The sequence below is a fragment of the Palaemon carinicauda genome, chromosome 11 (genome assembly GCF_036898095.1).
Source record: "Palaemon carinicauda isolate YSFRI2023 chromosome 11, ASM3689809v2, whole genome shotgun sequence".
Taxonomy (NCBI): domain Eukaryota; kingdom Metazoa; phylum Arthropoda; class Malacostraca; order Decapoda; family Palaemonidae; genus Palaemon; species Palaemon carinicauda.
The window spans coordinates 137,414,525-137,441,371 of NC_090735.1; the positions used below are offsets into that span (position 1 = coordinate 137,414,525).

At 46.6% G+C, this 26,847-nt stretch overlaps 1 protein-coding gene across 2 annotated transcripts in view; it reads left to right on the forward strand.

Moving 5' to 3' along the window:
- Window positions 1–26,847, forward strand: part of Usp39 (ubiquitin specific protease 39) — a 108,043-nt gene that overhangs the window by 9,882 nt on the left and 71,314 nt on the right. For both annotated transcript variants that reach the window (XM_068383496.1, XM_068383495.1), the window contains exons 2-5: window positions 8,808–8,945; window positions 17,220–17,333; window positions 17,656–17,831; window positions 24,109–24,297. In XM_068383496.1, coding sequence (XP_068239597.1) covers window positions 8,808–8,945; window positions 17,220–17,333; window positions 17,656–17,831; window positions 24,109–24,297 — 617 coding nt within the window. The remainder of the gene's footprint in view (window positions 1–8,807; window positions 8,946–17,219; window positions 17,334–17,655; window positions 17,832–24,108; window positions 24,298–26,847) is intronic.

A 26,847-nucleotide genomic window follows, 5' to 3' on the forward strand; every position in this document is an offset into this window, starting at 1 on the left:
AAAGGACCTCCTCATTTGGTCAAGAAGTCTAAACCTCACCCTAGTTACGAGGTTCATTCAGGGCAACATGAACGTCTCAGCAGATCGCCTAAGCAGAAGGGATCAGGTCATCCCCACGGAATGGACCCTCCACAAGAGTGTGTGCAACAGACTTTGGACCTTGTGGGGTCAGCCGACAATAGATCTTTTTGCCACCTCCATGACCAAGAGACTTCCTTTGTACTGTTCCCCAGTTCCAGACCCAGCAGCAGTTCATGTGGATGCTTTTCTGCTGAACTGGTCCCATCTCGACCTTTACGCATTCCCACCGTTCAAGATCATAAACAAAGTCCTTCAGAAGTTCATCTCGCACGAAGGGACACGGCTGACGCTGGTTGCTCCCCTTTGGCCTGCAAGAGAATGGTTCACAGAGGTACTACAATGGCTGGTCGACGTCCCCAGGACTCTCCCTCTAAGAGTGGACCTTCTACGTCAACCTCACGTAGACAGGTTGCACCCAAACCTCCACGCTCTTCGGCTGACTGCCTTCAGACTGTCGAAAGATTCGCTAGAGCTAGAGGCTTTTCGAAGGAGGCAGCCAGTGCGATTGCCAGAGCAAGGAGGGTATCCACTCGTAGAGTCTACCAATCCAAGTGGGAAGTCTTCCGGAGCTGGTGTAGAGCCAATGCAGTTTCCTCTACCAATACCTCTGTAACCCAAATAGCTGACTTCCTATTACATCTTAGGAATGAGAGATCCCTTTCAGCTCCAACGATTAAAGGGTACAGGAGTATGTTGGCTTCAGTTCTCCGCCACAGAGGTTTGGACCTTTCTTCCAACAAGGACCTTCACATCCTTAAGTCTTTTGAGACTTCTAAAGAACGTCGTCTACCCACTCCAGGCTGGAATCTAGACGTAGTCTTAAGGTTCCTTATGTCACCTAGGTTCGAACCTCTCCAGTCAGCTTCCTTCAAGGACCTTACCCTCAAGACTCTTTTTCTCGTCTGCCTTGCAACAGCTAAAAGAGTCTGTGAGGTTCATGCCTTCAGCAAGAACATTGGGTTCACATCCGAATCTGCAACATGTTCTTTACAGCTCGGATTCTTAGCTAAGAATGAACTTCCTTCACGTCCTTGGCCTAGATCGTTTGAAATTCCTAGCCTCTCCAACTTGGTAGGTAACGAGCTAGAAAGAGTTCTTTGCCCTGTCAGAGCTCTGAAATATTATCTTAATAGGTCAAAACCTATTCGAGGACAGTCAGAAGCCTTATGGTGTGCAATCAAGAAACCTTCGAGGCCCATGTCCAAAAACGGGGTTTCGTATTATATAAGGCTTCTGATTAGAGAAGCCCATTCTCACTTGAAGGAGGAAGACCTTGCTTTGCTGAAGGTAAGGACCCACGAAGTGAGAGCCGTAGCTACTTCGATGGCCTTTAATAAAAACCGTTCTCTGCAGAGCATAATGGATGCAACCTATTGGAGGAGCAAGTCAGTGTTTGCATCATTTTATCTTAAAGATGTCCAGTCTCTTTACGAGAACTGCTACACCCTGGGACCATTCGTAGCAGCGAGTGCAGTAGTAGGTGAGGGCTCAGCCACTACATTCCCTTAATCCCATAACCTTTTTTAACCTTTCTCTTGAATGCTTTTATTGTTGTTTTTATGGTTGTTACGGTAGGCTAAGAAGCCTTCCGCATCCTTTTGATTTGGCGGGTGGTCAATTCATTCTTGAGAAGCGCCTGGGTTAGAGGTTGTGTAGAGGTCCTTTAGTAGGGGTTGCAGCCCTATATACTTTAGCACCTTAGAGTTGATTCAGCCTCCTAAGAGGAACGCTGCGCTCAGTAAGGAAGACGAACTTAAAAAAGGCAGAGTAACGGTTCAAGTCGACTTCCTTACCAGGTACTTATTATTTCATTGTTATTTTGAGATAACTGATTATATGAAATACGGGATACTTAGCTATCCTTTAATCTTGTACACTGGTTTTCACCCACCCCCCTGGGTGTGAATCAGCTACATGATTATCGGGTAAGTTTAATATTGAAAAATGTTATTTTTATTAGTAAAATAAATTTTTGAATATACTTACCCGATAATCATGATTTAATTGACCCTCCCTTCCTCCCCATAGAGAACCAGTGGACCGAGGAAAAATTGAGGAGGTGTCAACAAGAAGTACTGTAGTACCTGGCCACAGGTGGCGCTGGTGAGTACACCCCCTTCTAGTATTGTGGTAGCTGGCGTATCCCTCCCGTAGAATTCTGTCGGGCAACGGAGTTGACAGCTACATGATTATCGGGTAAGTATATTCAAAAATTTATTTTACTAATAAAAATAACATTTTTTTAGACTACGCAGTTGTTGACGTTCAGGACGTTCAACATGCGCTCTATCGTTACGATAGAGAGAGAGTGTATCACGGTTTCACTTTGCAGTAGGAGTAAATCGATTCTGACGTTTTGTTCATTCTTTCTTAGCTTTAATGTTTTAAATTCTAAATTAAAGGAACTTTTTATTGGAAAACCTTTCAGTTTTTTCCTTTAGTCAAATAACATGTTTTTTTGACGATATATAATTGGGCTCTTCTCTTAGGTGCGAAATCAAGAGAGAAAGAGAGAGAGAGATAGAGACGGAGGGAGAGAGAGGAGAGAAAACGTTCCGTTCAAGCGGGTAACGTTGTTCTCGTGTTACTCTCGTCCCTAGTCGCTGTACGGGGAAGAAGGTAAAACGTTTCTAGGGTTTTATTCTTGTCCCCAGGCTATGTGCGGTGAGAGATTGTAAACGTAGTTTATATGAACTAGTGTTTAGTCTCTTTCCCAGCCACTGAATTTTTTATCTTTATATATGTTTTCTGTTTTTTGCTAGTATTAATGAGCTGCATTATATGACTGATTTCGCAATTACTACCTTTTAATGAGGGTAGAATTGCGTGTTTCAGGTAGAAATCAGTAAAAGTTTCGATTTCAGTGAAATAAGTGCAAACAGAAAATCGAAGTGATAAAGTGATATGCGCAAAGTGTTACAGTGTTGCGTCCGAGGGTTCGTCTGTTCGTGCCTGTCGTTCACCTAGTCCGGGACCTCTTGCAAGCTCCCAAGCCCAGGGGAGAAGTAATGTCGAACGACTTATGGGTTCATCAGGCCTTGATCAACGAACAGACGTTTCCCTCCGTGGTTTCGGGCGTATCTACCCAAGATCGCCCCACCCACACAAAGACGAGAGAGCCCATTTATTTCTCGTCTGCGGAAGAGATTTCTCGTAAGAAACCATGGACCAAGGTCTCGCAGCTTATTAAGCGCAAGTCGGTCCCTTCTGCGCAAGTCCAACGGCCCAGTTGTAGCCACTGGGTCAGTTCGGACTCGCTGCAGTCTTCCGACGACTGCTCACCTCCTAAGAGAGGCAAAGCGGTACCGCATCAGGCAGTCACACCGTCTGTTGCCGCACCTGCTCCTGTAGACCCTAAGTGGTCTTTGCTGCAGACCATGCAGTCTCAGTTAACGTCATTGATGCGGGACTTTCGTGCGGAGAAGGTTGACACTGCACCAACCTCTAGCCTACAACCAACCACGGTTGTGCGTCCTGTGGACGCTGAGGCAACCTTCTGCCGCACTCCAGCTGAGAGAGTCCCGCCACCCATGCGTTCCAGTGTACCCTGACAGCCGCATGTTGACGTTCAGTAACGCACGGAACCTTCCGTTGACGTTCGCGAGGTACAACAACAGTGAAAGTTGTTTTGTTTTGACGCGGTGCGTCAACCTCCGCATTCTAGAGTTGTTTTGACTGCTCAGTATAGACAGTTAAAGCAGTCTCGAGTGAACACTGTATGTCTTCACGCACCTGTTGTGGTTGACAGTTCAGTTGTTGACAGTTCACAGACTGTCAAGCAGTTACATGACGTTGCCTTCTGGTCTGCTACTAATGCACCAGTGAGAGACTCACTGAGGTAACCTAGCTTTTATCGGACAAGGTTCCTGTAGATGAGAAAGTGCTGTTCTCCCTCCTACTGATATTCCCTTGAGGACTCTGTCATTTGGAGAGGAGCCTTAAGCTGCTTAGCCTCCTATGGACTTTAATTAAATCATGATGATTTTTTTAAGGATCTTCGTCCGGATCTTGTAACTGCTGCTCCTCGTTCGCCTAAACGTCAGAACTTATACTAGGCCTAGCTACTTCGAAGCCGTTGTTTTTAAGCTAGTGCTCTCTCGCTCTCCTAGAGAGCGTTACGTTGGCTAGGCGACTGGTTTTTGCACCAGGAGGAGTTTTAGGGATACAGCCTTTGATTTCCCTTCTTTTAACTGGCTTATAGAGCGAGAGTCTGATAGGACACGAGAGAAGTTCTCGGCTTGGGAGTTCATGCCTCTGCCCAGATAGACTTCTCAATTCAGGTAGACTCGCCCTGGCGCCTAGCCAGGAGACGCTCCAAGTTGTTTACAGGTCAACTTCTCAACTTTTGTCGAGCCTTTGAAGTTTTGCTGTACTATTATGTCACACATAACAAGGCTTTCAGGGATGGTAAATGGTTCCGCCTCAGTCGCTAACCCCGTCTGTTGCCACACCTGCTCCCGTAGACCCTAAATGGGCTTTGCTGCAAGACATGCAGTCCAAGCTTGCGTCCTTGATAGAGGACTTAAATGCGGAGAAGAACCTTCTGGCCAACAACCTTCCAACCGGTTGGTTGTGCGCCCTGTTGACGCTGAGGTAACCTACTCGCGTCTGCCAGTTGAGGTGGTTCCTCCTTCTGGCCAACAACCTTCCAACCGGTCGGTTGTGCGCCCTGTTGACGCTGAGGTAACCTACTCGCGTCTGCCAGTTGAGGTGGTTCCTCCACCGATGCGACCCAGTGTGGGTTGCCAGTCGCACGTTGACGTTAAGCGACGCTCGGAGGTGGTTGTTGACGTTCAGGACGTTCAACAACCAGCAGAGGTGACTTGTTGTGACGCAGTGCGTCAACCTCAGCAACCCGGTAGGGTGTTGACTGCACAACCCAGACAGTCTAGACAGTTTCGGGTTGACGCTGTACTTCTCGCGCACCCATGGTTGTTGACAGTTCACAGACTGTGCAGCAGTTCCATGATATTGCGTCCGGCTCCGTCACGCATCCACCAGTGCGACCGGATTCAGCGAGTCAGACGTTGCCCACTCCGTTGCCGTTTCCTCATCAGTTTCGGATGAGGAACCCTCTGATGAGGACGTTGCTGAACAAGACGATCAGCCCCCAGCCCTGCTATCCATCCAGAAGATGCTGAAGAAGGAACGCTGCCCAGTCAGGCTGTGGATGAGTCTGGTAGGGACACTGTCATCCGTGGATCAATTTGTGTCACTAGGAAGACTACACCTCCGTCCTCTTCTATACCATCTAGCTTTTCACTGGAAAAGGACAAGACGCTAGAAGTGGTCTCGATCCCGGTTTCCGGAAAAGATAAAGTCTTGTCTGACTTGGTGAAAGGACTATATCAACCTTAGAGAGGGTCTTCCCCTGACTGTTCAGACTCCCAACCACGTTCTCTTCTCGGACGCATAGGACGTAGGCTGGGGTGCGACATTAGACGGTCGGGAATGTTCGGGATTATGGAACTCGAGTCAAAGGACAATGCATTTCAACTGCAAGGAGCTACTGGCAGTAAGTCTGACCTGGAAAAGCTTCAGGTCTCTCCTTCAAGGCAAAGTGGTGGAGGTGAACTCGGACAACACTACGGCTTTGGCGTACATCTCCAAGCAAGGAGGGACCTACTCTCTGACATTGTACGAGATCGCAAGGGACCTCCTCACCTGGTCAAAAGGTCTAGACATATCACTAGTAACGAGGTTCATCCAAGGCAACTTGAATGTCATGGCAGATTGTCTCAGTCGGAAGGGACAAATAATTCCAACAGAATGGACCCTCCACAAGGATGTATGCAAGAGACTTTGGGCCACCTGGGGCCAGCCAACCATAGATCTCTTCGCAACCTCGATGACCAAGAGGCTCCCAATATTTTGCTCACCAATCCCGGACCCAGCAGCAGTTCATATAGATGCCTTTCTACTAGATTGGTCACATCTAGATCTATATGCATTCCCTCCGTTCAAGATTGTCAACAAGGTACTGCAGAAGTTCGCCTCTCACGAAGGGACAAGGTTGACGCTAGTTGCTTCCCTCTGGCCCGCGAGAGAATGGTTCACCGAGGTACTTCGATGGCTAGTAGACGTTCCCAGAACACTTCCCCTAAGGGTGGACCTTCTACGTCAGCCACGCGTAAAGAAGGTACACCAAGGCCTCCACACTCATCGTCTGACTGCCTTCAGACTATCGAAAGACTCTCGAGAGCTAGAGGCTTTTCGAAGGAGGCAACCAGAGCGATTGCTAGAGCAAGGAGAACATCCACCCTTAGAGTCTACCAATCGAAGTGGGAAATCTTCCGAAACTGGTGCAAGTCAGTATCCGTATCCTCGACCAGTACCTCTGTAACTCAAATAGCTGACTTCCTCTTATATCTGAGGAAAGAACGATCTCTTTCAGCTCCCACTATCAAGGGTTACAGAAGCATGTTGGCATCAGTCTTCCGTCACAGAGGCTTAGATCTTTCCAACAATAAAGATCTACAGGACCTCCTTAAGTCTTTTGAGACCACGAAGGAGCGTCGTTTGGTAACACCTGGTTGGAATTTAGACGTGGTACTAAGATTCCTTATGTCAGACAGGTTCGAACCGCTACAATCAGCCTCCCTGAAAGATCTCACCTTAAAGACACTTTTCCTGGTATGCTTAGCCACAGCTAAAAGAGTCAGTGAGATTCATGCCTTCAGCAAGAACATCGGATTCTCATTCGAAACGGCTACATGTTCTACAACTTGGTTTTCTAGCCAAACACGAGCTGCCTTCTCGGCCTTGGTCAATATCGTTCGATATTCCAAACTTATCGTATGGTTGGAAATGAACTAGAAAGAGTCTTATGTCCTGTAAGAGTTCTTGAGTTCTATTTAAAAAAAAAAAAAAAAAAAAAAAAAAACCTTTACGAGGCCCGTCTGAAGCTTTATGGTGTTCAGTTAAGAAACCATCTTTGCCTATGTCAAAGAATGCTTTATCCTATTTTATCAGACTGTTAATACGAGAAGCTCATTCCCATCTGAATGAGGGAGACCAAGCTTTGCTGAAGGTAAGGACACACGAAGTTAGAGCTGTCGCAACTTCCGTGACCTTTAAACAAAATAGATCTCTGCAAAGTATAATCGACGCAACCTATTGGAAAAGCAAGTCAGTGTTCGCGTCTTTTTATCTTAAGAATGTCCAGTCTCTTTACGAGAACTGCTACACTCTGGGACCATTCGTAGCAACGAGTGCAGTAGTGGGTGAGGGCTCAACCACTACAATTCCCTAATTCCATAACCTTTTAATCTTTCTCTTGAAATGTTTTATTATTGTTTTTGGGTTGTCCGGAAGGCTAAGAAGCCTTTCGCATCCTACTTGATTTGGCGGGTGGTCAAAGTCATTTCTTGAGAAGCGCCTAGATTAGAGGTTTTGATGAGGTTCTGTTGTATGGGTTGCAACCCTTGATACTTCAGATCCTAGGGGTCGCTCAGCATCCTAAGAGGATCGCGAGGCTCCGTAAGGAAGACGTACTTAAAAAGGCAGAGTAATTGTTCAAGTCGACTTCCTTACCAGGTACTTATTTATTTTATGTTTGTTATTTTGAATAACTGCTAAAATGAAATACAAAATACTTAGCTCATAATAATGTAAACAAGTAATGCTGGTCTCTACCCGCCCCCCTGGGTGTGAATCAGCTTATATAATCACCGGCTAAGTTTAATATTGAAAAATGTTATTTTTATTAATAAAATAAATTTTTGAATATACTTACCCGGTGATTATATATTAAAGGACCCTCCCATCCTCCCCAATAGAGACCCAGTGGACAGAGGAGAAAATTGGTTCTGTGTTTACATTGAGTACTGAGTACCTGCTAGACAGATGGCGCTGTTGATGTACACCCCCTACCTGCATAGCGATCGCTGGCGTATTTTGAACGTAGAGTTTTCTGTCGAGCAACAGAGTTGCAGCTTATATAATCACCGGGTAAGTATATTCAAAAATTTATTTTATTAATAAAAATAACATTTTTTATTGTTTATATATGAAAGATTTATTTCATTGATTTTGCTATTATTTTTAAACTTCTCTTGTAATTTGTTCCTTATCTCCTTTCCTCACTGGGCTATTTTCCCTGTTGGAGTCCTTGGGCTCATAGCATCCTGCTTTTTCAACTAGGGTTGTAGCTTAGCAAGTAATAATAATAATAATACTGCATAACTTTGCCCTCTAGTTAGTGGTATATTTTTAATACAGTATTATCCCTGGTGAAAATACCTTTAGGAGTTTAAATTTTGTTTACTCCGCTATTAATTTTATAGAATTGTTAGTTGCTCTTAATGATTATGAAAAAAGATTGATAAAAACAATAGCATACATTTATTTTGACATTTTTTTTCTGTACAGTATAATTTAACACTTCTTGATGAAGTTGTCTATTGATACTTGTACCATTACTGTACCAAATTATTTTTTAGTTTTGCTCCATCTACTGTATACTCAAATTTACTCTATTTTGAGACGTAATGAAGTGGATCCTTAATCTTTTCTTCTTAGGAGTCTTCATAAAGCTATATGTCTTCCAAAAATGTATTCAAAGGAAATTAGCCATTAGAAAGATTTTTGTGCACTTAAGATAACATTTACAATTTCTTAGCTCAAAATTAAATTTTGTGAATATATTTTACTCATAATGCTTTGTACTGTATTTTGGTAAGTTTTGAAGTAATTTTTAAAATATGATTGTTTAATTTATTTTTCAGAAAAGAAGTCACGTCTTTGCCCCTATCTTGACACCATCAATCGTCATATGCTAGATTTTGACTTTGAGAAGCTCTGCAGTGTCTCTTTGTCTCGAATCAATGTCTATGCTTGCCTAGTGTGTGGCAAGTATTTTCAAGGTACTGTAGGTTTGTTAATTTGTATTACTTTGGAGTTTTCATTTTTGAAATTATTACTTTGCATTAAAAGTTCATTGTTCCGTAACCGAAATACAAACCACGCTATTTACAAAGGGTATTACTCTTAGCGAAGCTGAAATGACGAGCCAATAGTTTTTAACGAGGGTTAATTAACCCGCGCTAGTTAGCGGGGGGGTGGGGAAGGGTAGCTTGCTACCCCTCCCCCCTCCACACACCGGTGACTTGCTTCACTTCACTTTTGGCTCGGCGGTGATCAGACGTGTCTGTTCATCGCCTTCGTGACAGCCTTTAATTTTCTTCTTTTTCTTTTCAGCTTGTGTGATTGGTTGGAAGTTGACCTTCAGTTATTTTCTTTTATTTAATATGCGTACATGCCCTGGAGTTGCCGGCTGTCCTTGTGGGACTTTCATGTCGGACGTGATTACGGATCCTCACACCCTCTGCCCTCAATGTCGGGGCCGACGGTGCGACCAGGATAACATGTGCCGTGAGTGCAGGGAGTGGTCTGCCTCCCAGTGGGAGAGGTTTGGCCGTCGGCGTAAGAAGAAGTCCAAGAGAGACCGTTCTTCTCCGGGGTTAGCCTTGAAGGAGGAAGGTTCTCGGGACTCTTCTTCCGCCGCCCAAACCTCCTCCGAAGCTCCCCCTCGTCCGCCTCCTAAGGAGAGTCGTCCGAGTGGGAGCGCAGGCCCTTGTTCTGTTTCCCTACCTTCGGTGGGGGGAGAGGGCGTCGCCTCCCATAGCGAGGCGGTTCCCCCTCCTCCTCCGGGGGAGGTTATTGATAATAATGTCTTATCTAGTGATGATCTTTTACAGATTTGGTCGTCCCTGGGGCTTAAGGGCTTGCCCTCCAGGGTCGCTCTTATTGACCTTGTCTTGTTGGGGGCCGCTGTTAAACAGTCGCCGGTGGTAGCGGAGGTAGACCCTCTGTCTATTGTCGACGTCGTGGTGACAGAGGCCTCCGACGTGGCTGGGCCTTCCGACGCAGGTGCTGTTGCTGGTGATGGTGCTCTAGGCTCTCCTCTTCCTTCCGTGCATCCTTCAAAGGGGGAAGTGAGTCCTTCGGTCTCGACTGCTGCCCAGCTTCCTTCTGAGGGAAGTGTTTTGACGGAGACTCCCCTTCGGAGGACCGATGGTCCCGACGATCTCCCCTGAGGCCGCCTCCGCCGTAAGGCTCACCGCCCTCTACGCCACAAGGGCCTCCCTTCCCCTTACAGGGGGACTAAGAGGCGCCTTTTTGGGTCTTCGTCCTCCGGGGGGGACTCTCCTCGTCAGCCTCAACCGACTGCTCCGCCCTCCTTGAACCTCTCTGCAGACCGCTCACCATCTCCTGCCGGATCTTCGCCTTCTGGAGAACTCGTCACCCGACGGGCAACGGTCCCTTCGGGGCAAGGGGATTCTTCCCTTACGCGAGCAGGGCTAGCGCACAAGCGCTCTCCTGCTCGCCAGCGCTCTCCTGCTCGCCAGCGATCTCCTGCTCGCCAGCGATCTCCTGCTCGCCAGCGATCTCCTGCTCGCCAGCGATCTCCTGCTTGTCGACGATCTCCTGCTCGCCAAGACACTCCTGCTCGCCGACGCTCACCTGCTCGTCGACGCTCACCTGCTCGTCGGCTCTCTCCTGATGTTCTCCCCCCTCGCCAGCGCTCTCCTGCTCGTCAGCTCTCTTCCGAGCGTCAGCGCTCATTTGAGGACCATCGCCCTGCGGTCTCTGACCACCCTTTAGTTCCTGCTGAACTCCCTGCTCACCATCTACCTGGTCCTGTGGCTACGCAACATCGTGCTGCGCGTGTGTCAGAAACACATGTTCACCAACGCGCCAGCGATCTTCCCATTCCTGCTCGTGAACGCGCCGCACCACCTGTCCTCTCACAGGACACGTGTCGACCTTCTGCTCGCCAGCGATCACCAGCTCGCCAGCGATCACCTACACATGCTGCTCGCCATCGCACGACCCTGCATGATCGCCCGCTTACGCATGCTGCTCCTCATCGCACTACCCTGAACGATCGCCCTCCTGCGGATGCTGATCACCATCGCACCCTTTCACGCGACCATTCACCTGCGCATGCTGCTCGCCATCGCACAACCCTGCACGATCGCCCGCTTACGCATGCTGCTTCTCATCGCACAACCCTGAACGATCGCCCTCCTGCGGATGCTGATCACCATCGCACCCTTTCACGCGATCATTCACCTGCGCATGCTGCTCGCCATCACATAACCCTGCACGATCGCCCGCTTACGCATGCTGCTCCTCATCGCACAACCCTGAACGATCGCCCTCCTGCGGATGCTGATCACCATCGCACCCTTTCATGCGATCATTCACCTGCGCATGCTGCTCGCCATCGCACAACCCTGCACGATCGCCCGCTTACGCATGCTGCTCCTCATCGCACAACCCTGAACGACCGCCCTCTTGTGGATGCTGATCACCATCGCACCCTATCACGCGATCATTCACCTACACATGCTGCTCGCCATCGCTTACCATCACGCGGTCATTATCGCCAGCGATCTTCTTCACCTACGCGGCAGCACGATCCCTCGCCGTCGCGCCATCGCTTGCGTTCGTCGCCTCGGACACGTGTTCATTTACCTGCCCACCCTCACGCCCACTCGCCTGCGCGCCCGCGCGACCGCTCGCCTGTGCACCCGCGCGATCACCCGCGCGACCATTTGCCTTTGCGCGACCGTTCGCCCTCGCGCGACCATAGTTCGCGGCGAATTCCACAGCCGGTGGTAGCAGCAGGGACGCGTGCTCCTAGACGGCACTCGGGATCACCTCCATCCAAGTACAGGTTGGTATTGCAGGACGAAGACAGGTCAGTACAGCATTCTTCCCCACCTTCTTTTCAGGCAGGTACCGTCGTGTCCACTCCGAAGGATCGCCCGATCCCTTTCACCTTAGCGAGGATTTCGGACTCTGTGTCCTTTGAGCAGCAGACTTGGTTTGGTCCGCTGGCACGGGCGTTAGTGAGGGTTATGAAACCAGCACTCGCCGGCCAGGGTAACAAACCAGCGGCTGTCTCTCCTACGCTGAAGAGAAAGAGAGGAGTGGACTTCGTGGTGACTTCCCCCAGGGCGAAGTTGGTTCCCAAGAGGTCGGTTTCGAGGGTCCCCTCTCCTGCACGAGTACTCTCTCCTTCTCCCGTGGACGAGGCCTTTCCGTCCTCAGGTGAGTCCAGTGGGGCGGTAGTTTTCCCCTCGGCACCAGGGGTGGAGACTTCGCTTCAGGCAGGAGAATCGTCTCGTAAGGAAGGGGCCCCTCGAACCTCGTTGTTGGGATCCTGTATCCCTCCTAGGAGGGAACCCAAGGATTCCAAGACCATCCCTAAATCCTTCGCAAGGATTCGTCAGGAACCCACGACTACGCAGGGGAATGTCCACGTATCACCCCAGGAAGAGATTCCTGGGGCAGGAGACTTAGCTGTCAGCCCGCAGGGAGGAGAACAGCAAGAGTCCGAACATGCCTTCTGGCAGGTCCTAAGCCTGATAAGGCAACTTAACAGTCTTACGGATCCAGTCATCCCCCCCGTGAAGGCAAAGACACGATTCTGGATGAAGTGTTTGACGTTCGGAAGGCCCCTAAGACCAGTGCAGCTCTGCCCTGGTCTCGGGGGCTGAAGAGTGCCAGAGCTAGGGCCAATGCTCAGCTCGCACTTCTTGCCTCCTCCAGTCGTTCCACTGCCGGGAACAAACTCATCCCTCCTCCTCGCCTTCAGCAGAGGAGGTATTTTGAGATCCTGGGTGAGCACAACCTCGCTCTTCCTCTCCATCACTCTGTGGAGGAGCTGGCGAAGGGAGTTCCCTTGGAGAAACTCTCTGCCCGGCAGGTGTCGTTCTCGGCGGCAGAGATCCTTAACCACGAGAAGGTCGCTAAGTGTGCCATGCAGGCCACTTCGTGGCTGGACTTCTGGTTAGGATCTCTGGGCATCCTATTGCGATCGGAAGACTTGTCCAAGGAGACCAATAGGAAGGCCCTAGAGACCTTCTTGCTCTCGGGCACCCGCTCCATCGAGTTTTTGGCGCACCAGGTTACCACCCTGTGGGCCAACTCGGTGTTGAAGCGTCGCGATGCTGTGTCCGAGAGATTCCATCCAAAGGTCCCCGCCGTAGATGTGTGTAGGCTCCAACATGCCTCCCTCCTGGGGGAGAGCCTGTTTGAGCCTCAAGACTTGGAGCAAACGGCTGAGAGGTGGAGGAAATCCAGCACGGACTCCCTCCTCCACAGGGCCCTTACAACTCGGCCCTATAAGCCTCCAGCCCAGCAACAACAGCAGCAACAGCCTCGTAAGGCTCCCAAACAGGCACCGGCAGCTAAGAAAGTGGTGTCTAAGCCCCAACCCTTTCCAGCCAAGGTCAAGAGGGGCGGTAAGTCCTCCAGGGGTGGCGGCCGCGGCCGCAAGCCCTAGGGGTGGCAGTCCCCCTGCGTGTCCACCTGTGGGGGGATGCCTTCAGCGTTGCGTCCGCAGGTGGCAACATCACGGGGCCGATGCTTGGACGGTCTCAGTGATCGGCCAAGGTTATCGCGTCCCGTTCACGTCATCTCAACCTCCCCTGACAGCGAATCCAGTGTCGTTGAGCTCCCATGCCATGGGATCGGCAAAGGGGCTGGCCCTTCAGGCCGAAGTCGAGACCATGTTCGAGAAGGGTGCTCTCCAGGAGGTCGTGGACGGCTCTCCAGGCTTCTTCAGTCGACTTTCTTGTAAAGAAGGCTACAGGAGGCTGGAGACCCGTCATCGATCTCTCGGCTCTGAACAGGTTTGTCAAACAAACCCGGTTCAGCATGGAGACAGCAGACACGGTCAGACTTGCGGTGAGACCACAAGACTTCATGTGTACACTGGATCTAAAGGATGCGTACTTCCAGATCCCAATCCATCCGTCTTCCAGGAAGTACCTGAGATTCTGCCTAGACAACAAGATCTACCAGTTCAAGGTGCTGTGTTTCGGTCTCTCCACAGCTCCTCAGGTGTTCACCAGAGTGTTCACCCTGATTTCGACTTGGGCGCACAGGAACGGCATTCGTCTCCTTCGTTACCTAGACGATTGGCTGATCCTAGCAGACTCGGAGTCGACCCTTCTTCGACACCGAGACAGGCTTCTAGATCTTTGCCAGGATCTGGGGATCATGGTAAACCTCGAGAAGTCCTCTCTGCAGCCGTCCCAACGACTGGTTTATCTAGGCATGCTAATAGACACCAATCTCCACAAAGCCTTTCCATCAGACGACCGGATAGCAAGGCTGAGGAGGGTGGAGGAACCTTTCCTCAGGCGAAAAGAACTCCCCGCCCAATCGTGGTTGCGTCTCTTAGGCCACCTATCCTCCCTGGCCCGTCTGGTTCCAAACAGCCGCCTCAGGATGAGATCCCTTCAATGGCGGCTCAAGTCCCGGTGGAATCAAGGATCCGATTCCCCGGACATTCTGATCCCAATGGGGTCTCTGGAACAGACGGACTTGCGGTGGTGGCTGGCCGACGAGAACCTGCGAAACGGAGTGAGTCTTCTCGTCCTCCCCCCGGAATTGACTCTGTTTTCGGACGCGTCAAAAGAAGGGTGGGGGGCGCACGTTCTGAACCAGAGGGCCTCAGACCTTTGGTCAGAATCAGAAAAGTGCCTACACATCAACCTGCTAGAATTGAAGGCCGTCTTTCTGGCCCTTCAACAGTTCCAACGGTTCCTGGCGGGTCACTCCGTGGTGGTGATGAGCGACAACACCACGGTAGTGGCTTATATCAACAAGCAGGGAGGCACTTTTTCGCAACAGCTATCCCATCTTGCAATAGAGACTCTGAGGTGGACCGAAACCCACTCGATAACACTATCAGCTCGCTTCATTCCTGGCAAGAGGAATGTGCTCGCCGATAGTCTGAGCAGGGCTTCGCAGATAGTGAGTACCGAGTGTTCTTTGGATCCTCAGATAGCCAACAAAGTCCTGACTTTGTGGGGTTCCCCGACGGTGGACTTGTTCGCGACAGCCTTGAACTTCAAGCTGCCCCTGTACTGCTCACCAGTCCCGGACCCCAAGGCACTCTGGCAAGATGCTTTCCAGCAACGGTGGGACAACATTGACGTGTACGCCTTCCCACCATTCTGTCTGATGAGAAGGGTGCTCAACAGGACCAGACTATCGGTCAACTGTTCCATGACTCTAGTAGCCCCGCTATGGCATCACGCGGAATGGTTTCCGGACCTTCTGCAACTCCTGACGGAACTCCCAAGGGAGCTTCCTCCACGACACGAGCTTCTCAGACAACCCCACTCCGGTGTCCCTCACAGGGCCGTAGCCTCGCTTCGGCTTCACGCCTGGAGACTATCCAGCGTCTCCTCGCGGAGAGAGGCTTTTCGCAACAGGTTGCGGAGAGAATGTCTCGGCACCAGCGAAGGTCCTCTGAGGGAGTCTACCAAGCGAAGTGGAGAGTCTTTTGTGGTTGGTGTCGTGGAAGGGGTATCTCTCCACTCGATGCCACTATTCCAGCAATAGCGGACTTCCTTGTGTATCTGCGAGAAGAAATGCGCCTTTCTGTCTCGGCAGTGAAAGGCTATCGCTCAGCCTTAAGCTTGGCCTTCAGATTGAAGGGCGTGGATATTTCTTCATCGCTAGAACTCTCATTACTCATACGTAGCTATGAGCTTACCTGCCCCCAGTCGGAAGTGAGACCCCCTCCTTGGAACGTGGTTCGAGTCCTCAGGTCTCTCAAGAGACCTCCCTTCGAGCCATTACGCCAGGCCTCCGATCGCCACCTGTCTTGGAAGACGGCTTTCCTACTTGCCTTGGCCTCGGCCAAGCGAGTTAGTGGACTTCATGGTCTCTCGTACGACATCGCCCATTCAAGGGGATGGGGGGAGGTAACGTTCAGGTTCGTCCCTGAGTCTGTGGCCAAGACTCAGAATCCTGGAGTGCCGGATCCTCGGTTCGACTCTTTCAGGATCGCGAGTCTCCGTTCTGTAACAAACGACCCAGACCAGCTGCTACTATGCCCAGTGAGGTGTCTGAGGTACTACTTGTAGAGAACGGCTGCAGTCCGTCCTCATGTGCGAGCTTTGTTTGTGAGCACAGGCAGGACAAAGAGGAGGGTCACCAGGAACACCATCTCTGCTTGGATTCGAAGGGTTAGCCACCATGCCCTGAATCCTGACCCTCCTCCGTCACGTCGCCCTCGGGCCCACGATGTCAGGGGTATTGCTACTTCCCTGGCCTTCAAGAGAAACTTCTCTGTGACGCAGGTACTTCAACCTGGGGTCTGGAAGCGTCAAACGACCTTCACAGCCCACTACCTGCAAGACGTGACCCACAGGAGCCTCGATACGTTCTCTATCGGCCCTGTGGTGGCTGCACAACAGCTGGTCTAACCTCAGGCTCCTTTTTGGACAAGTAGCAGTAGGTTGAGGGCGTTGTTACCCGGTCTTAGTCTGTGTGAATGAATGAGTATGTCTGACCCTTACTTCTTTCTTCATTCTCCCCTCTCTTGGGGAAGCAGCATCCTGGTCCTCGCATAGCTGACCTCGACCTCTGCAGGTAACCCATGCTTCTTTGTGCTCCTAGTATTAAGCTTAATACTGTTGCGTCTCCCATACCCTGACGAGGTGGTATGGGGAATGTCCTATCCTAGAATTCCTATCTGAAGGTCTCAAGGTCAACTTCATAGGACGAGTCACACTCTCCTCCTCACACTACTTATGTAGGCCACTCGTTCCTAGCGATGCTAGGAACCTGTGAGGTACAGGGGTTCCCTCTCTCTAGTGCTGCTCACTGAGGGATCGAGCCCCCGGGCAAGCCGAAGTCAGTAAGGCTGGGGACTTTCCACCCTTCCTAAGGGGTAAGTCACCCTTTGTAAATAGCGTGGTTTGTATTTCGGTTACGGAACAAATAACAAATTCAAAGATAATTTGTATTTTTCCTAACCATACAAACCTTAGCTATTTACACATATGTGCCCGCCATCCCTGACCCCCAGGTCAAGTCCTACCTCTAAGTGAAGTGAAGCAAGTCACCGGTGTGTGGAGGGGGGAGGGGTAGCAAGCTACCCCCCCCCCCCCTCCCCCGCTAACTAGAGCGGGGGGGGGGGTAATTAACCCTCGTTAAAAACTATTGGCTCGTCATTTCAGCTTCGCTAAGAGTAATACCCTTTGTAAATAGCTAAGGTTTGTATGGTTAGGAAAAATACAAATTATCTTCGAATTTGTCATTTTAGATTGTAACCTGCTCTATCAATGTATAAAGCTATGTTTATTTTGATTTTTTTTCTTTAGGTCGTGGCCCCAACACACATGCATACACTCACAGTGTGTCAGATGGACACCGTGTGTATCTCAACCTTCAAACTCTTAGATTTTATTGCTTACCTGATAATTATGAAATCATAGGTAAGTGTGTTTGTTTTCAACTTTTGTAAGCAGTGGGAATGACTTGCTCGTTTCATTGGTCTGCGAAATTTGCTGAATTTTGAATATTAAATATTATGCGCAGGGATCTAGGAATGTGATATTACTGTATTGTTTAATGTTTACTTATCTAGAGTTTTCTTTAGATCATACAGATAGAAATAATTGTAAATTAGAATTGAAGTTATATGCTTTATAATGATTTTTTTACCAATGTATTGCTTGTAATTTCAGAGTACAGATACTAATTAATGTTATTTTATTGACTGCTTCCGATATTCTTTTACAACCTTTTTATTTTCAGATTCATCCTTAAATGATATCATCTTTGTTGTAAATCCAACATTCAGTAAGGATTACATTCTACATAAAGTTAATCAGAGTAAAATGAGTCGAGCATATGATGGAACGCTGTACTTGCCAGGAATTGTTGGTCTTAATAACATTAAGGCTAATGATTATTGTAATGTGGTGTTACAGGTAATGACTTTAGATAATTGCTATTTGTATTTTTTGGGGGATAAAAGTAAATTGCTTGAAATATACTTTATACTGTACTGTATATTTAAATTGTTTCAGTGCATATACAAACCTTCCACTATTTATATTGGGTATATTGTTTTTGGCGAAGCTGAGCTAACCATGATAATTTAAAGTGAGGATAACAACTGCACTCGCTAACTACCCGGCTATCTTGCTCACGCATACACCTTGGTTGAGTAACCACTTTACTTTTTTGGCCCAGTAGAGATGGACATACTGCCCACGCTCTCCCGATTTTGACTGGCTTTGTTTATTTTACAGTTAATTCTGTTCTTTTTTCATTATATTTATGAAAACATCACAATTGTTTTTATATATATATGTAACTTTGATCACAACGCTGTTTGTGTGACAGCGTATTGCGGCAGTCTCGCCGTAAGGGAGTTGTCTTTGTGTTGATACTACTACTCCCTTACTTGCTGCCCTCCCTCTTACATGAATGGCCAGGAGTTCCTCAGGGGGAGGTGGTTCACCTTTCCCATTCGTGGATTAGGTGTCGCTCCCTATTAGTTTCTTCAGTTCTCAAGGTAAATTTGTTAACTTCTTATTTATTTTTTTTTCAGCAGTTTTATGATATGTACAGTATTCATCATAATTTATTTGTTCCTCTTATAGAGATGCCGTTCTTCTTTGTTCGGCTAAAACAGCCGACGTAGAAGCAGATCCGTTCGTTCCTGTGGAGTCTATCGCTCCGGTCTGTCCGGTGCTACCGGTGGCAGCTTGTGAGCTGCTCGCTGGTTACGAGGTTGCACTTGATGCCGACCTTCAACTTGAACTACGATTATAGAAGGGAAGCAGAGAGCACTACAAGGAGGTTTGCCTCCAGGGGTTGGAGAACTTTCCCTTTTGAGGGAGAGTTAACCTACCCTGGTGCTGGGATGCTTTCCCGAAGCTTCCCTTCATCAACCGTTTAGCAACCTTCCCTCTTTCGGGGATAATTGCTGACAACTCGACTAAGATTAGTACCTGCTATCTTGTCGCTGAAGACTGATTCTTTCCATTAGGCTGGGGGAAAGCAAAGTCCAAGGCAAGGTCCTCCTTCGGGAGGACTTGTCTCATCTGCGAGAGATTGTTCAATGTCCAACACATGATTTACGTCTATGTTTCTCCCATTGGGCTAGGGGAAAACTAGTTCTAGGCGATGTTGTCCTTTGGGAGAACATTCCTCTCATTCATGAGAAAAAGTTTGTTCAGGTTTTTGTGACAGAGCAGACCCCCTCCGGAGGTTCCTGCTAGATGTTTTTTTGGGGTCTGTCTGGAGGAGTTTCTGACCCCTCTTCTCCCTGGGCTTTCTCCTTCCACTGCAGTAGGAGACGCCCTTATGAACCTTCTGGTTGTCGCAGATGCTGCGGCCTGTCGGTCTGACCTTGGTCTCGTGGCTGACGCCAAAGACGTTGCTTCTCCTCCAGAGGCGGTAAGAGAGCAAAGTCCTAGGCATGTTCCTCCTCCAGAGGAACATCTCTTGTTTGCGAGAGAGAACTGCTTGTGGTCAGCAGTCTCCTTACGCTTACACTTCTCCCACAAGGGTGGGGATAGTGTGTTTTTACTAAGCGATGTTCTCCTTTGGGAGAACAAACCTTCCCCCCCCCCTGGGTGAGGAATCTCTCGAGCTTGAGCAGCCTCCCCCTCAGGTAGTATCTGCTAGACGTTCCCCTGTGGTGGTTCGTTGGGTGATGGAGGTTTTTTTACCCTCTCCATCCAGGGCGTGCTCCTCCCCCAGTGGTAGGAGACGCCTTTTTGAGCCTGCCAGGTTCAAGTCGTGATGTCCCTTCTTGGCTTTGTGACTAACTCGAATCGATCTTGCTTGATCCGGAGCCTTCGGGCTTCTGTTACAGTGAACCCTCGTTTATCGCGGTAGATAGGTTCCAGACGCGACCGCGATAGGTGAAAATCCGCGAAGTATTGACACCATATTTACCTATTTATTTAACATGTATATTCAGACTTTTAAAACCTTCCCTTGTACGTAGTACTGTTAACAAACTACCCTTTAATGTACAGAACACTTAATGCATGTACTACAGTACCCTAAACTAAAACAGGCACAAATATTAAAGGCGATTTTATACAGTATCATGCGTTTCCTAAACACGCCAAAAAGCACGATAAAAAATGGCAACCAATGTTTTGTTTATGTTTCTCTGATCATAATGAAGAAACAAACGCATTTAGTGTACTGTACACATCTGTGTACTGTATAGGTTAGTTTTTGCATCGATTATATTGATTATACAGTATGTTGATTTTGTTATTACCAATGTTTTACTTAATTTTTCTTAGGACTTCCAAATGAAATGTTTTTCTTTATGACGCCGCCTGAAACGGCGGCGTCATAAAGTACGCTCAGTAAACAACCACGCTCAGTAAACAAAGAAGGCATTTAACACGCATGATGAAAGTGATAAATAATGATATTTACAGTAAAAGCTTTTAGAAAATATGTTATTACAAATATTATTTACCGTATCTCTATATAAAATCATACAGTACATACTGTACGTAGCAAAGCAGGTAAACAATTTACGAGAGAGAGAGAGAGAGAGAGAGAGAGAGAGAGAGAGAGAGAGAGAGAGAGAGAGAGAGAGAGAGAGAGAGAGATATTGATTGATTGATTGATTGATTGTTTTGTTTTACGTACGTAAATGTAAATTTTAAACAAAAAAAATATGCTAGGTTACAACATGTATACTCTTCAGACTTTTAAAACCTTCCCTTTAACTTAAAGCATACAGTACTAAACTAAAACAGGCACAAATATTAAAATGTTAGAATATTAAAGTAAAAAATAAAGATTGTTACTGTACTCACCATGAAAGAAGTTCAAGAAAAACTTGAATGATGATGGCGATGAATTTGCTGCACAGTAGAAATGATGATGATGAAGCTGATGATGTCTTCTACTGTGCAGCCAATGATAGTACAGTATTTTACGTCTCTTCAGACGGAGGTGTCTTTTCCTGGGACACCTCTTCAACTTCTTCCTGAGACACTTCTTCAATTTCTTCCGAGGGCATTGTGATCGGAAGTTGCTGCCGCTGCTTATTTTTTTCGCAAGAGCATCCTGTAGGGAGTCATGTGTTCATCGATCTTGTTGCAGAATTGTATAGAACGAACCATATCTTCGTCCCACTCTTGCGACATTTCTTTCACCTCCTTCGCAAGCTTGCAGAGCTTGGCAAGCTGTTCTAATGTTAAGCCCGTTTCTTCGACATTTTCTTGGATCTCTTCCTGTGTTTCACTGTCTTCTTCACTGGCTGATTTTGTCAGGTCTTCGAGGTCTGCGGCCGCGTAACTTCTACCGTCTTTTAACATATCGAGAAGCGTCACCTTCTCAGCAATCGTCATCATCTTTCGGTGGCGTTTAGGCTCACTACCAGCCTTAGTAGAAGCAGGACGCTTGGGAGGCATTGTACAGTAGGGTTTAACAGAAAGTTCAACTTAAAACAGTCACGCACAGCACAGATTAAAGTTCACAATAACTTAACGTCTAAACAGCGATACGGCGGGAGACAAAGTGACCGCGAAAATGTAGATGCTGGAAGTTGGAGATGCGGGCAAAACACCAATCACAGGCTAGATAACAAAACTTGAGTTCTGATTCGTCATCTATCAGCGCTTGAACCAATCACAACCCGTCTTATATGCTACGTAGGTTACCAATTCAAAGTACAAGATACCCTGCATACAGTATACTGTACAGTAATAATAATAATAATAATAATAATAATAAATAATGATACTGTAATAATAATAATAATAATAATGATAATAATAATAATAATAATAAAAATTTTAATAACAACAATAACAATAATAATAATAATAATAATAATAATACAGCTTTACGTACGCTATTTTACGCTTTTGTTGTAGGATGTGTGTCTCTCTCTCTCTCTCTCTCTCTCTCTCTCTCTCTCTCTCTCTCTCTCTCTCTCTCTCTCTCTCTCTCTCACGCTTATTTGAAATGTGATTTTTTGCAACAAAGAATATTATTGGATGCAGTACTACGTACGTATACATACAAAAGATTCATGGAAAAGAAGCACATCCATTACATTTGTAGTACACTAGTAGCCATCAGCAGCCTTACACCATTCTAATATGGTATGACTGCATCTGATTTGCGTTTCATGTTCGATTTAATTTTACTACGTACTGTATACAGTACTGAATTATCGTATGATCACATTCTCTTTTCGTGTTTAATTTCTTTCTGTGCTGAATTATATGTCATATGTAATGCCGTGAAGAATCAGTAAGAGCAGAGATTATTAATTACAGTATTAATGGAATTACAGGTAACGAAATATCGTATTTGGGGTCTTCATATATCGCGGTATTTTCAAAATTTCCGGAAAATCCGCGATATGTATATATATATGGGTTATGAAAAAAACCCGCGAAGTGGTGAATCCGCGATGGTCGAACCGCGAAGTAGCGAGGGTTCACTGTACACTGTTTTTTTGGGTTCTCGCAACATCGGACCTTCGGGTCCTCGTTTCGCTAAACCTTTGGGCTTGCGGGACACCAAACCTTCGGTTCCAGAATCGTTGTTCCTTTGGGTTCTTGTAACCTGGGGCTTTTGGGTCTTAGTCACATTGATCCTTCTGGTTCTCATTGTCCGAAAGCTTCGGGTTCCCATTGCGTTGAGCCTTCGGGCTTTTGCAACCCTAGTTACTCTAAACCCTCGGGTTCTAGCAACCCATGACCTTTTGGTTCCTGTAATGCTGAGCCCTTGGTCTCTCTTGGAACTTGTGGACCTTCGGGTCCTCAACGCGTTTAGCCTTTGGGATCTTGTGACTGTCACGCATTGGGCTTGCATGACTTCGGGTCTTCGAGCTCTCGTTGCTTGGAGCCTTTGAGCTCTCACAACCCGGAATCTTCGGGTCCTCGTCTTGTTAGGTCATCGGGCTTACGGGACACCGAGCTTTCGGGTTCAGGTTGCTTGAAGCCTTCCGGCTCTCGTAACCCGGGACCTTACGGTTCCAGTTGCTTGAGCTCTCAGGTTCTCGCAACTCTAGTTACTTTGAATGGGCTCTTGTGACCGCCGTTATGCTGAGTCTGTCGACTCACATAACAGAGAATCTTCGGATTCATGCGACACTAGGGATTCTATCCCCTCCAAGTTGCGATGACGTAGTTCCTCCTGGTTCTTGTCATCCTTCTTGTCACCACAGGGTTCACAATACCACATTGCCTGAGGGATTCCATCTCCCTCCAGGTAACGAGGACATAGTTCCTTCGGGTTCTTGTCATCCTTGGTCGCGGTATCACACGACATGTTGCCTAAGGGATTCCATCTCCTTCCAGGTAACGATGACGTAGTTTCTTGGGGTTCTCATTATCTTTTTCGTCACGAGAACCCTGTTTAGGGTTCACATGATACATTTCCTGAGGAGATTCCATCTCCCTCCGGATAGCGATGACTTAGCTCCTTCGGGTTCTCGTCATCCTTGGTCGTGTGAACCCCGTGGGGTCACACGACACTTTGCCCGAGAGATTCCATCGCCCACGAGGCAGCTATGACATAGTTCCTTGAGGTTCTCGTCATGCTTTTTGTCGCATGATTCCTGTGGGTTCACACTAGACAATTCTCGAGGGATTCCATCTCCCATTATGGGCAAGTACATGTGAGTGCAAGGAATCTTTTTGCCAACAAGGGCTATACAATAAACCAGGGTAGGGTTTTTACTACTTTCGGCTTACCGAAGTAGAGAGAATCCCGGGTTCGAAGTAGAGAGAATCCCGGGTTAAAATACGAAAGCCAGTTGGTAAGGACTTCCTCCCTCCTAAGAGTGAGTCTACCCAATATAAATAGTGGAAGTTTTGTATTTGTGCTGGAACAAATGACAAATTTGTAATACTGTAATTTGTATTTTTCCTAGCATACAAATATTCCACTTTTTATACAGATTGGCCCGCTACCCTGTCCACCAAGAAGTCCTGCCAGTAAGCAAAGTGGTTACTTAACCCAGGTGTGTGAGTGAATGAGGTAGCCGGGCTACCCCCACCCGCCAACTAGTGGGGGCGGTAGTTATCCCTCACTTAAAATTATCATGGCTAGTTCAGCTTTGCCGAAAACAATATACCCAATATAAATAGTGGAATGTTTGTATGCTAGGAAAAATAAAAATGATTACAAGTTTGTCCTATTAAAAGTATTTTTTATATAGTACAAAAGCTCATATTTATAATATAAATTTATTCATTCTAGGCCCTTTCAAATATTGAACCTCTACGGAATTATTTCCTGGACCCAAGCAATTATAGTCATATACACCATGCACCAGGTACCCAGGGCCTAGCTATGTTCCCACTTATAACAAGATTTGGGGAACTGGTGCGGAAACTGTGGAATCCTAGGAATTTCAAAGCTCATGTATCGCCTCATGAAATGTTGCAGGTAATTTGAAGCTGATGGTATTCATGTGTCAAGTCATCTATTGATTCTCCTTGAATTGGTTGAATATAACTATGGTGGTGTTTTGGAAATATGATAGAATACTGTATGCATAAGCCAGAAGTTACTGTCGTAACTTGGTAATTATAAGGCAAATCTGTTTAAATGTGGATGGTGATGGTTTTGATAATTGGTTATTTTAACATTCTTTGGGCATGCAGTTGGTAGATAAATGAATTGTTTTAATTTTTGTAATTTCATTTTGCATTGAGCTGAGTATTACAAAAAGGATGGTCTTGTTCCTGTAAATAGAATATATAGTATTTCAACTTTTTTGTACAGTACAGTATTGTAATTTTGTATCTTTTGACGTGTAAATATTTCCATCTACTTTTCTTTGAATACTGGGTTATCCCAGACAGCATTTCAGTCCAAACCATGATCAGCAAAACTCAAACAATATTAATTTTATTTTTAATGTTTCATTTTACGTAAGATATTGCAAATTGTGTTTTATCTTCAGTAAACTCCACTAACTCCCGTGTAAAGATACGTACTTGAGATTATTGCTGTATTTATTTTTTTAACATGATAATCTGTTACTTGTTTTTGTTCCTATGCAAATACAGTACAAACTATTGTCCTTTATTAGGAGTATGGATTCAGCGAAGATAGAAATGACTGTTAAAACTTTTAAATGAGGTGGTAGTAGTTGCTGGTGGGTGAAGGGTAGGCTTCACCAGTTAACCTAAGCACTCTCTTTGATTTCGGCCACAGTGATTGTACAGTACATTTGTATGTCTCTGCAGCTTCATAAACTGGCTGTTTTCATGTTCTTTTTCTTTCAGATTGTTTGCTGCATAGTATGTAAACTCCATGAGCAGACTTTCAAGCTTTCCCCGGTAAACCTGGCTGTAACTGAGGCAAGTTCATGAGCAGGCCCCCAAGATGCTGAAGCCTTGATGAGGATGGGGGCTTAGGGATAAGCAGCTGGGCTCTAATGAATAGTGGGAACCACTTTCCCACTGGACCTTGGTGCCCAACTGTTGATCCAACTAAGTCAGTCAGCACTTTCTCCTTTCCTTTTGGTTAATTCTTTTTTTTTCTCCCATTTCTTCCTTTTGGGCATGATATTGTTGATGACTTTGGCTTGTTTGATTATACTTTGGCTGCTGCTTTGGATTTGGCATGGTGTGGGATGGACGGCATTCCATCTCAACCTGTGCCAATTTAGACGCCATCACTCTCTGGTAGTCCCCATTGGGTGCAAACCAAGTCTGTTAAGAGTTGGGCTCCAGTGATATGGTTGTAAGTCGCCCAGATTTGCTGGTAATGGGTGACGCCAGGCATTGGCTAACCACCCCCACTGACCATTGTACGCCCACTTTAAGAGAGGCTGCCCCTCTCTAATAGAAGATTGGTCCCCGCTGAAGCCTCTTCTCGTGTAGGAGGACTGACCACCTCCGATAAGATGTGGATAACCCGGCTTGCCTTTTAAAAAAAAACACCAACCCCTCTGTTGACGACCTGGAAAATACAAACATGGACCTCGGTATAGACAGCGCCAACTCGGGTTCTAATATTGTTACATTAGAACCTTATTCACGTCATGTGAATAATAAGAAAACATTAGAGAAGAAGAGAGAGAGAGTGAAAAATGACAGTACAGAAAGATATAGAAAAGTAGTACAGTAGTATTACCTGGTCACTATGAAGTAGTGAATTATGAAAGTTTTTTTATCTTAAAATTTGAAAACATAAGAAATGAGAGTGTAAATGTTTTGAAAGTTAATAGGGAAAGGGTTACTTTATGTGGAGGGCAGCCAAAAATTCTACCCTAGGGAAATGGAAGTCTCTTGATAGAGACACTATCCCCATTACAAGGTGAAAGGTTAAAAACACTTACAACATTGGATGGTCATAGTGTAAAATACGTTTCGCACCCTACTTTCAACCAGAGTAGAGGTGTGATATATGCTCCAGAATTGCTGGATATAGAGGAAAAAGTAATTGAGGATGAACTGAAAAGTCAAGGAGTAGTAAAAGTAGTCAGAATGAGAGAGAGTTGGAGAACAACGTATTCCTCTTGCTACTATGATTATAACATTTGATCAATGCAGATTACCAAATGTTATAAAAGCTGGTTGGCTATCTTTGAAGGTAAAACCATATATCCCTTCACCATTGCAATGTTATCATTGCTAAATGTATGGCCATTTAAGGCAGAAATGCTAGGAAAAACTAAATAATAAGCCAGCTGTTTGTGCCAACTGTGGAAAAAGTAGTCATGGAGTATGCATAGAAAACCCTAATTGTATACATTGTGGGGAAGCACATCTAGCGACATGTAAAAGCTGTGTTAAGTTTATTTTTGAAAAAGAAATTCAGGCCATTAGGACCATGGAAAGGGTTACTTTTAAAGAGGCTCGTAAAAGAGCTCTTGAAAAGCAGATAAGACCAGTGCAACCTTTTTCAATGGTTCTGAAGAAAAACTTGCCAAACCACACAGACAAGAATTATATCTCTACTTCAAAGATAAAGAAACAAATGAAA